This window comes from Coenobita brevimanus, chromosome 51, assembly GCF_032717465.1.
Source record: "Coenobita brevimanus isolate Jiangsu-jjx chromosome 51, ASM3271746v2, whole genome shotgun sequence".
Classification (NCBI taxonomy): Eukaryota; Metazoa; Arthropoda; class Malacostraca; order Decapoda; family Coenobitidae; genus Coenobita; species Coenobita brevimanus.
Genome location: NC_137004.1, coordinates 9,422,062 through 9,438,251, shown reverse-complemented (window position 1 = coordinate 9,438,251; position 16,190 = coordinate 9,422,062). Strand labels below are relative to the sequence as shown.

Genomic DNA, 16,190 nt, shown 5'->3' with positions numbered 1-16,190 from the left:
AACGTAAATAGAGCCACAGACACATGCCAGCATTCAACACATACCACGTTATAGGCACATACACAAACATACAGTATACCAACACATTCATCCATACCCAAAGATGATGATGATGATGCTGTTGGGCAATGCCAAAGTCTATTCTCTCTCAAGAAACGAATGTGGCTCCTAAAGGAGCCGATGGAGGTGAAGAAGAAGAAGGATTTCTTGGAAGCGTTTACTTCTTCTCCGTCTTCTTGGGGAGCAGCACAGCCTGGATGTTAGGCAAGACACCTCCCTGGGCGATGGTGACGCCAGAGAGGAGCTTGTTGAGCTCCTCATCATTACGGATAGCCAACTGCAGGTGACGGGGAATGATACGAGTCTTCTTGTTGTCACGGGCTGCGTTGCCAGCCAGCTCAAGCACTTCAGCTGCTAGGTACTCCATGACTGCAGCCAAGTAGACGGGAGCACCAGCACCCACACGCTCGGCGTAATTGCCTTTACGAAGGAGACGGTGGATCCTGCCGACGGGGAACTGGAGCCCAGCCCTGCTAGATCGGGACTTGGACTTTCCCTTCACCTTGCCTCCCTTGCCACGTCCGGACATGCTGCTGCTGCTGCTGCTGCTGCTGGAGTAGTAGGACCTTCAGGAGAAGACTAATGCGTCCCCGGCCCGTTTGTTTGTTTGTGAGATATTCGTCCCAGTTTCCTGGGACACGGGCAAACAGAGAGCCCGTCAGAGGTGCGCACTACTTGCGCGAACTGGCTTTATCGAGGTGGAGGGTAATTCCTTACCGTAGTAAGTAATATATTTAACGGAGCATGGGCAACAATGCCAGCAGCGTCCCTAAAGACATCACCAGTACGGGCTAGGGCCGAGTCGAGCTCAGACCTGAGCCTGGTGGTGGCTGGGCAGTCCAGAAGATAATGCAAAAGGGGCTCCTCACAGCTGGCCAAGCAATGTTCACACGGGTCTGGCTCCATACCCCTAATTTGCTTGTAGCAAAGAAACCCAAGACGCAATCTTCGAAGTCGGACTACAATAAAATTAGGTAGTCCTGGGGGGAGCGACAGAAGGGAATACAACGTGGCAGTAGCATACCATTTTGCAGAGCAAGAGCCCTCCGTGACCCAGAGTTGATGGTCCTCTAGGGATAGTCTTCCTATGGTGGCAGTGAGAGTGCGGATGAGGTGCGAGGGACTAGGGCGTAATGGGAATGTGATGTCTGGGAGATCGCAAGCTGAGCGCGCCGCGTCATAAGCTCGCTCGTTGCCACTAATTCCCACATGTCCCGGGAGCCAGTGAAGGTTAATCGTTGCGCCCCTATGGACAAGGAGTGATGCAAATGTATGAATCGCTGTCAGTAGAAAGACGTTGTCATGCAGCGAGAAGGATCGTAATCTCTGAATGGAGGAAAGAGAGTCTGTGTGGATTATGACTCGATTGCGACGATGGTGGTGAGCATGGCGCAATGCACCCAGGATGGCCGCAAGTTCCGCCTGGAAAGCGGAGATACCTGAAGAGAGTCGCCAAGCTTCCACTATTTGCCCAGAGACAAAAGCCGCTCCAGCTGCGCCATTAGGGGAAACAGAGCCATCAGTGTAGTAGATGGCTGAGTCTGGTGAGGCCAGAGCTGCCACCCTACTGAGACCCTCCTGTCGAAGGAGTGCTGGAATTGAGGAGCGGGGTTTAGCCTCCGATGGACCAAGAATATTAAAAAGGGGAGGATCCCATGGCGGTGGATCAACGTATCCAGGAAAGGGAGAGTCGGGATCTTGACAGAGGCTCGCAGCAGCTCCCAAACCATGGATGGCAGCGGCCGTGGTGCGGGCCCAGTCACGCTGAGGGGCCGGCTCGGGTGGGCGGCAGAGAAGGCGTTTTAGGAGGGCAGAGACAGGCAGGTGAGGCAGGCACTGGATCAGTTTCAGGGTGACTACTGCCGCTCGCAACACAATGCGATGGGCCAGAGACGGCAGCCCACCCTCCATACGCAGATTGACCAGTCGGGTCCAGCATGGAGCACCCAGCATAATGCGGAGGGCATCATTCTGGATGACCTACAGAGATCTAGCGACTGGCGGAGCAAGGCCCGTCAAGCAGATGGCGCTGTAGTCCACCAAGGATCGGACTGCATGTATATAAAAAGTCCGTAGGACGGAATATGATGCCCCCAAACTCCGCCTGGACAGATAGCGGAGAGCAGCCATGCGGGTGGATGCACCCTCCCTCAGGTACCGAACATGGCAGGCAAAGTTGAGACCCGCGTCAAGCCAGACCCCCAAGTACCGATGTGCAGTGACCATGGAGAGCTGATGGCCACCGAGTAGCAGTGGAAAGTCTGGGGGGCGGAGTCCAAATGGCAGGCACTTGGTCTTCATGAAGTTAATTTTTAGGCCTAACTCAGCACACTTGGCATGGAGCCGAGAAAGGGCCAAGTCTGCCTGTCGAAAACAATCCCGTCTAGTAAAAATGAGGGCAAGATCGTCTGCATAACAGAGGAGGGTGACGCCAGGCCCATAATCGATGGTTAAGAGCCCCTCCATAAGGATATTAAACAGGAGGGGGCTTAGTACGCTCCCCTGGGGCGCGCCATTAAAATGTGTGCAAAAGTGTGAGAGGTGCCCCTGGAATCTGACCCCTGCAGATCGATCCGCAAAGAAGTCCCTGATCCAGGATAAAAGCCTGCCTCCCACACCCCTGTCTGCAAGGGCAGCCAAAATAACTGTAGGGCTGGCTAGTTCAAAAGCCTTTTCCAGGTCGAGGAAGACGGCCGTCCCCTTTCCCCCTCTCAGTTCCCCAAGGAAAGACGCGAGGCAGTGAGTGGCACTCCTACCATGGTGGTATGCGAAGATCCTTGGGTGCAGTGGTCCCAGCCGCCAAGCGAGACGAGCCCGCACAACCCTCTCAGCCGTTTTAGCGATACAGCTAAGGAGGGAGATGGGGCGCATGGCGGTAGGATCATGAGGCTTGGGAATCGGGTGAATAACAGCCGCCTTCCACGACCTTGGCAGACGCCCCTCAGACCACGAGAGGTTGATCAGATCAACTAGGCGCTCGCTGCCGCTATCCCCAGCGTGTGACAGGAGTGAATATGTGATTCCGTCCAGTCCAGGCGCAGAGTCCCCCCTGCGGTGCAGTGCTTTTTGAACCTCCCCGCTGGTGATGGGACAATCAGCTGGGTCTGGCCTATCACAGGCAGCCTGAACTGCCGTGGCAAGAGCGGTCCCCGGCCCGCGCGACCTTCCCTTAAATACCCGTCTTCCCGATCCGACCCCATCCCACCCGCGAATGGGAAGGAGGCAGAAGCCGGGCTGCGATCGGGCAGAAATCACATATAAGGATTTCAGCAAGCGCGGCCCCCATCATCACTTGGCGACGACGCCTAGCCAGAAGCACACGTGTCTCGACCGCTCGCTTGCTCAGCTCTCACTCTGTGACTCCCTGCCTTTATCAGCTGCTAACGACTTTGTCGGCATGTGCTACCCGCCCACTTATCACCTCATTTCATAAACTTCACCCATTCATTACCTCATTAATAAAATTCACTCACATCATTCCTCCTACCTCTTTTCCTGTCTTCTTCTAATTTCTCTTTTATTACTAACCCCTGCTCTTTTGTGAATTCGGAGATACTTCCGGGACCCCCCCACTACCTTGTTGGGGCCACGGCCATAACAGTAGTCGGGGGTCCAGGAGATATAGCCGTGCACCTGAGAGACTCGGCCTTTTTTGTTCTCCTACTTCCTTCCCATCTTGCTGGTGATAGATTGGCTAGGACTTCGGTCCTAACAATCTGGAACCACCCTGCTCTCACAACAAGTTTAGTGATCAGGGTAACGGCGCCAACACCTCATCCTGCACACCCACTGCACCCCGGGATCTGTGCAAAAGTGTGGTGATTGGTTTTCTTCCCCCTCTTTTTATTAACGTCATGCGCTACACTCCCCCCCTCCCTCCCCTTGATTAATGATGGCTTTCTCAGTTAAGTTTAAATGTACCCTCCCCTCCCTGCCTTCAGACCCTGGTCAGACCTTTTTTTGCATCACTGAAACTCCCTTTGTTAACCTTTTTTCTAGTGCAAAAGACAAAGTCATTAAGATCACCTTGGCCTCTCAGGCTCATCTTGATTCATACCTCTCCCCCAGTAACCTGCCCAAATACTCCCAGGCTGGATATGAGCTGATCTCAACTCCTGAGCTAAAAGCTGCCTGTACAATAATTGCCCGTAATGTTACCAAATATGTTCTCAGACACACCGATGATGACCTCATGACTGAACTGTCCCTGAAAAACGACATTCACGCCACACACATTGTTCGCTTTGACAATTCAAACAACATCAAGATTCTCTGTGCTTCACCTCAAGAGGTACAGAAACTTCATTCACACGGTGTCAAAGCGTTCAATACAATCATCCCACCCAGCAACCTTAGACTCGAACAGTGGTTTGATCTTGCTCAATGCTTTAGATGTTATCAGTATGGGCATCCAACTCGATCATGCAAAAAAACTCAAATATGCTCAAAGTGCTCTGCCCAAGGTCATTTTCATACAAACTGCACCAGCACTACTACTAAATGTATCAATTGTGGCGAAGGACACATTGCAATCGCCGGAAACTGCCCTATTAGGAAAAATCTACTAAAGGACGTAAGGGCTAACAGCCAGCCTGCACAGCATATCAACACGCCTCAATCATACACAGCACCCCAACAAACTTCATCCACCATGTCATATGCCCAAGCCACTCAGAACTCACAGCCCCAAACCCAAGCATCCACCACTCATCCACCACCCACCAACACCACCTCTCCCAGTCCATCTTCCATTTCACCCTTCCCCCCCAACGTAACTGCAGTTGTCATGTCCGCCCTAGCCCAAGCTCTGTACTCTGACGTGCCCTTTGCATCCCTCATCAATGATGCTCTAGCCGCCAACAATATGTCCACCATTGTCATCCCCCCTTCATGGCACACAGCCAAGAAATCACCCCACATCTTCACCCCCCCTTCACAGCAAACTGGCAACACCTCAGTCCCTCCTACCACATCCCCTCCCATCCCCTCCACCTCTCATTCGTCATCCCCCTGCACTTCCAACCCACCCACCACACCCATTCACCCTAAACCTCATCCCACTCCTGCATCCTCAGAAGCACTCCCATCTTCCCCCCCTCACCATCCCTCCCCTCCTGCTGATTCACGTCATCCTAACCAAACCACCCAGCCCCCAACCCCATCTCCCTCCACCAGCACAACCCCCAACCAACCTAACTCCATGCCCCCTCCACCTACCCCAACCACCCCCCTCACCTGCGATCGAGATCGCAGTGTTTCTTGCAAACGAAAGGCGGCTGACTCTCCCGAATCCCCTTCCTCCCTCTCCCCTTCAGTTCACACACATCAATCACGTTCCAGAAAACGTAGTGCCCCCCCTCCCAAAAAGAGAACCCCATCCTTCTCCCCTGCCTCCCCCCAAAACACCACATACATAGCACATTCAGATTCAGTTCAACACGATCACCATCATGCTTAAAATCATCCAGTTTAACATTAGACACTATTACGCAAACAGGCACCTACTTACTCAACTCATTCACGAACACGACCCAGACATAATATTACTCAACAGCACTTGCACCAACAACACCAGAAAAATCAAACACTATGGCTACACTACACTTCAAACCGACGAGGGTCCACACGACGGAGTTGCTATCATGATTAAAGGCACCATTAAACACGACTTCATCACAACATGGACACACAGACATTTCCTTGCAGTTAAAACACACACTACTCTTGGCCCCCTCATAGTCTCCACCACATACACCAGACCCAACACTGGCATCCCCTTCACAGACATAAACAGACTCTTCAACAACACTGCACCAACACTATTCATTTCAGACCTAAATGCACAACACGGGACATTCCAACACAACACAACCAACAATCATGGAAGACAAATGTTCACTATATACCAACACAAAAGATTAAATTTCCTAGGACCTGATTTTCTCACAACATTTACACCTAGGGGATCAGGAAAGCCAGATCTCATCTTCACCAATAGATCATTTAACATTTTTCATCACCACATCACCCCCGGCCCTATGTCTGGGTCTGATCACATCCCCATTATAATGTCCATCTCCACCAACCCGATCCTGATCCCCAGTACACCACACTATGACTACCTACATGCAGACTGGGATGCCTTTACACAAACCCTTTCAGAACAAGAATACACCACTGACTATGAGGGAAAACACCACACTGACATAGAAGAACAATGTAAACATCTACACACGTGCATACTCAACACTGCCAACATTACCATACCCACAACCACACACACACCTATACACACATTCATACCATCCATACGAACACAACGACTCCTAGTGTGTTACCGTCGTCGGTTTGAACTAAACAAAAACAACTTAGGCCAAGTACGGTTCGACCTATCACACCTTCGGACACATGTAATCAATAGCCTTGAATCCGACCACAATGCACACTGGCGACGCCTCATACAAACTGCACAACAACACAGAAAAACAAAACCCTGGGAATTCTGGAAACACATTCGCCGACTCAAGGGCTGTAACTTACCTAGAGTAAGAAAATTAATTGCTAACAACAGAGAAATCACAGATCCCAGGGAAATCACAAACACATTTAAAAATACATGGCAACAAGTATACCACCCTAACCCTCCTCATCCTGCCGCAACACGTCACATAAGACATATAGAACAACACCTTCACACCATCCACGAACATATCACACCAGACGCAAACATACACATAAACAATCTAGACATACATAACCCCCTCACTGCTCCCATACTAGTCGAAGAAGTCAAGTCTATGCTCGCTAGAACTCCAAAGAAGGCGCCGGGTGCCACAGGCATCGGACATCACATACTCAAACACCTCCCAAACACATTCATAAATGCACTTACACACTTATACAACGCTGCCTTGGCATCCGGCTACTTTCCGGAAACGTTTAAGACCGCGACAGCAACTCTAATCCCTAAAAAAGACAAAGACAACAACAGACCCTTTAAACTTCAGGCCCATCAGTTTACTAGAAGTGTTAGGAAAAACTTTCGAACGAATCATCAACATTAGATTACGGCAATACTTAGAAGACGAAAACCTTCTTTCCCCCAGACAGTTTGGTTTCAGACCTAGACGATCCACACAGGACGCCCTAAACATCATCACCAATTACCTACATATCAACCAAAACATCCGCAATGCATACAAGACAGCCCTCCCGCTCTTGTTTAACATCTTGATGGAGGGGCTTTTAACCATTGACTATGGGCCTGGCATAACACTACTGTGCTATGCAGACGACCTAGCCCTCATTTTTACACGCAGGGACTGTTTTTCGCAGGCTTATTCTGCCCTCTCCTGCCTGCATGAAAAATGCAATGAGCTAGGGCTCAAAATAAATCTCACGAAGACTAAATGTCTGCCCTTTGGCCTCCGTCCTCCTGACTTCCCGGTGCTGCTCGGAGGCCACCAGCTCACCGTGGTCACTTCGCACCAGTATCTGGGGGTCTGGTTTGACGGGGGCCTCACCTTTGGCAGCCACGTCCGATATCTGAGGGAGCGTGCCTTAACTCGCATGGCTGCCCTCCGATACCTTTCACGACGGAGTCTGGGGGCATCATATGCAGTCCTCCGCACTTTTTACATCCACGCGATCCGCTCTCTTGTGGACTACGGAGCAATCTGCTTGTCTGGCCTCACACCGCCAATCTCCAGATCACTGGAAGTCATCCAGAATGATGCTCTACGAATCATGCTGGGTGCTCCACGTTGGACCCGGATCACTAACTTACGGATGGAGAGTGGTTTGCCGTCGCTGGCGCACCGAATAGCACTACGAGTGACGCTTATCACTCACCAGTTAGTGCAGCGCCGACCAGAACTGCCAGTCTCTGCCCTGCTCCTACGACTACTACGACGACCACCTGAGCCGCTCCCCCAACGCGACTGGGCCCGAACCACGGCGGCTCTTATCCACAACCTGGAAGTCGCGCCTTGTCTCTGCCAAGGCCCTGATTCCCCATTTCCTGGGTTTCAACACCCACCGCCATGGAGGCCACCTCCATTCCGCATTCTTACTCCAACGGAGGCAAAACCTCGCTCCTCTATCCCTGCCATCCTGCGACAGGTGGGTCTCAGTCAGGTGGCTGCTCTGCACTCCCGGGCTCGGCCACTTACTTTACAGATGGGTCGGTCCACCCTGATGGCTCTGCTGGGTCCGCTTTCGTCCTTGGAAGGACAGTTGAATCATGGCGCCTCTCCCCTGGTGTATCTGCATTTCAGGCAGAGCTCGCGGCAATTCTGGGTGCGTTGCGACATGCTCACCATCATCATTACCAATGCATCGTTGTTCATACAGACTCCCTTTCTTCTCTGCAGAGGTTGCGCTCATTCTCGCTGCAAGACAATATCTTTCTCATAACGGCCATCCATACATTTGCAACCCTCCTTGTCCAGCGAGGAGCCACTATCACTCTTCATTGGCTCCCAGGACATGTGGGGATCACTGGGAACGAAACAGCTGATGTCGCTGCACGCTCTGCCTGCTCTCTGCCAGAGATCACGTTCCCACTTCTCCCCGGCCCATCACATGTCCGTCGCACTTTGACTGCAAAAATAGGTAGGCTGTCTCGGGAGGAGCACCAGCTTTGCGTCGCTGAAGGTTCCACATCTGCGACTTGGTATGACATAGCCACATCATACTCTCCTTTGGTGCCTCCCCCAGGCCTGCCAAACTATCTTTTAGTGCGTCTTAGAAGATTACGAATGGGATTCCCATGCTATAAGCAGATTAAAAATGCGGCAACAGATCCGTGTGCTCATTGCTTAGAGAGGTCGGATACGCCTCTCATCCATTACATACTTCACTGCCCTGCCACAGCTCATCTCAGATCCCGTCCCGCAGCTAGCTTTGCCCAATCGGCCAACGATTATACTGACGCTGCTGGCATTGTGGCCAGAACACCTTTTAAAATTTTACTACAAACAGTTAGGGACTACCCCCCTCCTCGTTAAATACAGCTTGTGCGCTACATGTGCACCACTGACGGACTCACTGATTGCCCGTGTCTCAGCACTGCTGAGACGAATATCCTACAACAACAACAACAACAACAGACAGCCCTTATTACTCGTGACGTAAAACGTGCATTTGACTCTGGCACGCAGGCCTGAAGTACAAAATCTGCGAACAATTCAACTTTCCTTCACTCATTAAAAAACTACTTTGCAATTTTCTAGACAACCGCACAATGCGCATTAAATTTAAAAATAATTACTCAGACTTTTTCCAGCTTCACGCAGGTGTACCTCAGGGCTCCGTCCTTGCACCCACCCTCTACACACTCTACACAAATGACATCCCCACCCCACTACATGACGATTCACTCACCATTCAATACGCAGACGACATTACTCAACTTGTACGATCAACGACAATTGACGGAATTACCAACAAAGCGAGCATAGAGCTGGACCGAATTGCACGATGGGAGCAGAAGTGGCGGATTCAAGCGAATCCCTTGAAATGCACAGTAACATATTTTCGTATTAAATCAGCCAACCCCCGCCCACTTTTTCTAAATTTGCGTGATCACGATCGCGTTCCCATTCCTATTAGGAATACTTGCACCGTACTTGGTCTTACATACGATAAAAACTTCAAATTTCATCATCACATACGAGGCAAGGCAGGCGTGGCTGGCACTGCACTCACACAGATATACCGATTCCGTAGTGCAACACCATCAACTAAATTTCATTTGTATAAAGCACTGATCAGACCACTGCTCACGTATTCACCGTTAAGTCTATCTCTTTCGGCCAAAAGCAACATTCTAAATTTACAGAAAGTTCAAAATAAAGCCATACGTTGGGCACTGAGCATACGGTGGGATGATTTTATCACCAACATACACTCTCATGAACGCGCCAACATTCCACCCATCAACACTTACCTTCACCACCTACAACAAAAACAAATCACCAAACTCACCGACGTTCACACTGACTTCATCGACTTTTTCACCCGGATCACACCCCCCACACGACCTCTAGCCAACCTCTTCCACCCTGACGCAAGACCTCCACCAACCCCATTGTTTACTTAATTACCACTAATTTATTTATTATTGATCCTTTCATTAATTATTAATTCACACCAGCAACTCATTAAACTTAAACCACCCCTACACCCACTATCAAATCACGGCAGCCACGCATTCACACGCCATCCTCATATCCAGCACCCCAGACCCCGACCTTGACCACCCCATCAAGATAACCACCTTCCTCCACCCCTCCCCTATCCTTATTCCCCTACCCAAGCCCCCTAGGGCTACAACGCCTTACCCTAACACCCCTATCCTACCATCCTACCCAGGCTCCGGAGCCGGGAAAATCAGATGAACCTGAGAGGCAGCCAATAAGCCAATGCTTGGCAGAAAAAGCCGTAGCGACTCACTCCTCCCTCCCTTAAGTAACAACACTGTGCACGTGCGAGACCCCACCCCCCCTTCCCAACACCAAACACACGCACGTTGGGTTAAGCCCCGACACTCTTTCTCTTAGTCTAAATTCTTCCTCTCCTACTATTAAAAAAAAAAAAAAAAAAAAAAAAAAAAAAAAACATGCACATTACACAATGCAACCAAGAACTGATCTCTCAGTAAGGCCGGGAGACTAAAACTAAGGCCTAGTTCCTGCCACCACGTGTTGTCGTCGTCCTGGTTGCATTACACTCATCACACATATACACAATCATTCTTACCTTCCTTCCTTTCCCCCCCTTTTCTATACGTCATTGTATTGTATTGTATTGCGGCCTCCATGTCCGCATGATGTCCATGTCATTTCGCTCTCCAGCAGCCAGACTGACAACATCTCTCTCTTGCAGCTGCCGCAGAGAGGCTACAACTCGGCATTTTTGCCATGAACTTACAACCATCTCAAACGACATACACTCGTCAATCTCAGTCATTTCTCCTCACTTGCTCATTCACCTAACCATTTTCATACTTCATTGATAGACTTTGGTCCTGATAGGCCCGCCCCGTAGATACCCTGGTGTGATACGACGCCGAACCCCGAGGCCAGAGGCACGAGGGGACCCCATTAGGGGGTGGTTAAAGGAAGCATCAGGGTGGGCTTGCTTAAGTAGGAATAGGAATCTTAGGTGCTCCTTTGACCTAGCAAGTGGTCACTCCCTTTAGAGGGGGGGGGAGCTTAGGTTACCAGCCTAAGTTATTAGGTAGAAAGGACCACTCTGGAGACCTGCTAGAGGCTCCCCTTAGGACTCTGTACCTTATGAACCTCAAAAATGGGCAAGGTAAAAATCAAACATAAATCTCCTCAGGAGACAAAAACGAAACTAAAACTATTAGAAACAATAGCACCTTCCAACATCAAGATCACCGGACTTCACGCCTCGAATGAGTTCATCATTGCCACTACTGCAACTGAAGAAGACACAGAACTATTGCTGTCCCCTGCAGTAAGAAAACCACTCCAGGAAAACGGTTACACTCCAGTCCTCCCACCCGAAATAAGAGCAAAGAGGAGTATCATCTGCACAAAAGTAGATGATATAATCTACTGTCACACTGAAGATGAAATAGAACACGAACTCACGGAAAAAAACACCTGGGCCACAGTAACCAAGATATCCAAATTCGGTAAGAGAAATACCATGAAAATCGAGTTTGAAGAATCAAAAATGGCTGAGAAGGCTATGGAAGGCCTCAAACTATTCCATATATGTATTAGCAGACACCAAATTCAAGCCGAGAAGTTCATTAACGTCACCGTCTGCACGAGATGTTATGAACTAAACTCTCACTCTACCAACGACTGCCCCAAACCCAAGGACTAAGTCTGCTCTGAATGCACCTCCACCGAACACAGATGGAGTAAATGCAAGTCAGCCACAAAAAAGTGCATAAACTGCGGAGGAGAGCACAGCTCCATAGCTATGAAATGCCCCAGAAGGAAGGAAATAGTAAAAAGCAGCATAAACACACCTCAACCCACATCCCCCGCCTCAATCCGCCCAGGAACCAGTTTCGCCCAAGCAACAAAAAACTCCCCAAACCTCCCAACAGAAGCCTTTCAAAACACTACACCCACCAACAAGTTTTCAGACTACATGGTTCTGATTTTAAACGCACACATGCATGAACTAGCAACCCCAGGATACTTCAACAAGATTCTCGAACAAAGTTGCATACTAAACGGACTTCCAGTAGTGAAACTCCTCCCTAACCCCCCCTCGGAGAAAATAATCAGAGCAGTCATTCCAGACACAACAATAAACCTGCCTTTCCCCCCACCTAATGAAACCTCAAATTCCCCAAAACCTTCCTCAAGACCACCCCTAACCTCCTACACTGAAGAAGGAAATGAAGGAGAAATATCAACTGTCTCCCCCCTCAACGGAATAGAAACTCTTGCCCAGGAAGGGGCAACCCACTCCCACAGCAATAACGAAGACGTAGCCCATGCTTCTAACACGGACCCTGTCGGACTCACAAGCCCCTCAGAAGAAGAAGAAGAAAATGAAAAGGAAGAGGACCAAGAACTAAACCGGAAAGACGATGCAGTTGAAGTGGCAGTCCTCCCCACAATATGGAAGCCCAACAAGGAATTCAAACATCGTGAACTTACAAAAGCCATCAAAGAGGACAAAGCCCTAATAAAACACAACAACAAAATAATGAATTCAGACTCTGCTGTCAACGTATTAAGAACAATCTCGGAAAAATTTGACAACTTCCAGCACTTGATCCGACCGGCAAACACAGAGGAAGAAAGATTCCTTCTTCAAGGACTTGAATCCCATATCAAGACATCTCAAGCCGCCCAGGCAAGACCCCAAAGACATAGAACATGAAAATCATCCAGCACAACGTTCTGAACTGGTCTGGTCGTAGTCTAGGACTAATCAACACTTACCGTAACATTGACCCTGATATCATCTTAATAAATAGTCATGGCATCCCCACACACAGTTCTCTACGCATCCCAGACTACTCCACACACAAAAGAAATTTCTATAACCGCCCCATGGACGGTACAGCCATAGCTCTAAAAAACAATCTACAGTACAAAATCCTAGATCATTTCATCTCCGATATATTAGCTGCAGAAATCCAAACACACACGGGCAAAATCATCATTGCCACAGCATACCTCCCTCCTAGCCGACCATACCTCCCAACCCCGGATATCATAAACCTATTCAGAAGGAACACTCCTGTATATCTTATAGGAGATCTCAACGCCAGACACCATCTCCTGGGTAATAGGAACTCGAACATCGTCGGGAGACAACTAGCCAGACTAATCTCTGACACTACAATAAGATTTATAGGACCCCATTTCCCCACATACTATTCCCACAACTCCACCACCACCCCAGACATAGCATTAAGTAACATGAATGCACATCACAACATCTACTTCTCCCCTGGGCCTCTCACTACCAGCGACCACATCCCTATCATTGCTACAATCTCCTCTGCCCCAATACTCGTCCCCACTCCACCCAGACCCAATTTCTCCTTGGCCAACTGGGAAGGTTTCAAACAAGAATTATGTACAGCTCTTACAAACTTCCCTAACCCTGAAGAAGGCACACTCGAAGAAATAGATCAGTCCCTCGAGAGTTGGTACTCCTCAATCAAATTTGCAATCAATAACAACATCCCCACAACTTCTTACAGAACAATAACACATCCAAAACACAGCAGAGACACACAGATTCTCATCCAACAATACAATGCACTTAGATCACACTCCCAAACTCACGGCTGGACAAGAGCACACTTCACACAATACAAAGCGCTCCAAACCCAGCTGCTCACATCCTTACTGACAGAACATAACACACACTGGGCCAGCATCATTACCAACACCGCCAACTCTTACAACGACCCCACCATCTTCTGGCGAAAAATAAAAACTCTCTCAGGCTACTCTAACCCCGACCCACACTACATACTTGACCCCCACGGAGAAAGAAAACACTCACCCTCAGAAAAAGAAAACACCCACAGGTCACACTGGGAATCCATTTTTCAAGAACAGGACGAAGAACAAAACGACCAAACACACGAAAACAACGTAAGAGAATATCTAATCAACAACCACGACAGACTAACTCCATATCATTCAGCAGACCCAGCCAGACTAGATTCTGACACAATCTTCACCTCCCCCATCACGGAAGGAGAAATTACTGCCATCATAAAAAACATGAAAAAAACATGCCCAGGAGAAACCGGAGTCAACAAAACTATTCTATCCAACCTCCCCAGCATAGCTAAAGAAACTCTGCGAAACATATTTAATGCAACCATCTCAGCTGGATATTTCCCAGACAAGTTTAAAGAAGCAACAATAAAGCTAATCCCTAAAAAGAATAAAAATCCTCATCTAGTAGAAAACCACAGACCAATATCTCTATTAGAAGTCCCTGGAAAAATCCTAGAACGAATAATTAACAACAGACTAAGAATACACCTAGAAAGCAATGACATACAACACAAACCAATATGGGTTCCGATTCCACAGAGGCACCACACACGCTATCGCTGTCGCAACAGAACATATTGCAATAAACAAAGCCAACAAGGGTCAGTGTCACGTGGTCCTCAGGGACATCACAAAAGCCTTCGACAAGGTGTGGCACCTCGGTCTTAAACACAAACTCCTCCACCTCAACCTCCCTACAATAACTGAGAAAATCCTATGCGATTTTTTAGATGATAGGAAAGCCAAAATTAAGATAAAAAATTACACTGGTGCCAGCTTTGCCCTGGGTTGTGGTGTCCCCCAGGGGAGTGTCTTATCCCCAACTCTTTTCACCATCTTCACAAGTAACACCCCTCAAGCAACACACGGCATAAATATCAGTTATGCCGACGATATTACCCAGATCGTAAACTACCCAGGCCCATCAAGGAACGTTATGAATTCCAGAACCAAACAGGAAGCTGAGAAAATAAACGATTATGAAAATCAGTGGAAAATACGAACAAACATTAATAAATTTTCAGTAATTCAACTAGCAAACAAAAGAAAAGAGCCACTAATAATTAATGACGAATTAATTGAATTTAAAGAGGAAGGGAAAATACTAGGTCTCAAGATCAACTCAACAGGCTATCTCGCAAGCACAAATGACAGGAGACAAAAAGCCACTGGAGCACTCAGTCGATTATACAGATTCAAAGACATGCCAATAAAAATTAAAACCCACCTAGTTAAAGCACTTGTTCTTCCCATCCTCGAATATCCACCCATCCCTACACACACCTTCAGCTACACTCAACTAAGGAAACTACAAACAATCCAAAATAAGGCTCTCCGATTTGCAACCAACCAACACTACCCCTACACCTTAACTACAGAACAAATACACACAATCACCAAAACCAAACCCTTGAATATTAAAGTACACAACCAAGCCAAAAAAATATGGGGAAAAATCGAAGAATTTGATAACGAAACGTACAACACCTTAAAAAACATCACTGAGGAAAGGAACCTCATCTTACACAAATGGTTCCCAAGCAGCCTAAAAACCATAGCAGAAAACCCAGACCCTGTCCCCATCTACTAAATCTCCCACCAGAACTACAACCCCAGCCCGACCTAACTCCCGCTAGCGAGTCCCGCATCTCACAACGACCCACATTCCATACACTCCCTATGAAACTCTACGGGAACGAAATGAACTCAAACAAATTACCCAAACAGTACCCGCATCTACCAACAAACACTGACAAGTGTCCACAAAAGACTGCAATACTGTTGCTAGTCGCCAACAAACCACCCGACATCACCCACAAAAAACAACTAGACATTTAGCTAGCTAGCTAGTTATACAAACAAGCAAATAAAACAAAATTAACAAATACAGCAAACAAAAATACAAATAAAATTATTAAACAAATAAACAATCAAATGAATAAATGAATAAACAAACTATTAAACAAACGAACCACTAAAAAAAAAAAAAAAAAAAAAAAAAAAGCAAGGTGGCCAGCCCACCATCTTTCCTCTCCTCCTTCCTTCCTCCTTTCCCCCTTTCCCTTCCCCTCCACACAACCTTCCTTCCCCCTCTTCCTAAAAAAAAAA

General features: G+C 48.3%; 1 protein-coding gene across 1 annotated transcript; it reads right to left on the bottom strand.

Moving 5' to 3' along the window:
• Window positions 1-217: 217 nt before the first annotated feature.
• On the bottom strand, window positions 218-589 carry LOC145400075 (histone H2A). The gene has a single exon (XM_080272578.1). It carries the CDS (start codon window positions 587-589, stop codon window positions 218-220), a length of 372 nt encoding a protein of 123 aa, XP_080128704.1.
• Between the last annotated feature and the right edge of the window lie 15,601 nt (window positions 590-16,190).

What these genes read in the sequence shown, in the direction of transcription:
- LOC145400075 (XM_080272578.1), bottom strand. Translation starts at nt 589, where the DNA reads ATGTCCGGACGTGGCAAGGGAGGCAAGGTGAAGGGAAAGTCCAAGTCC.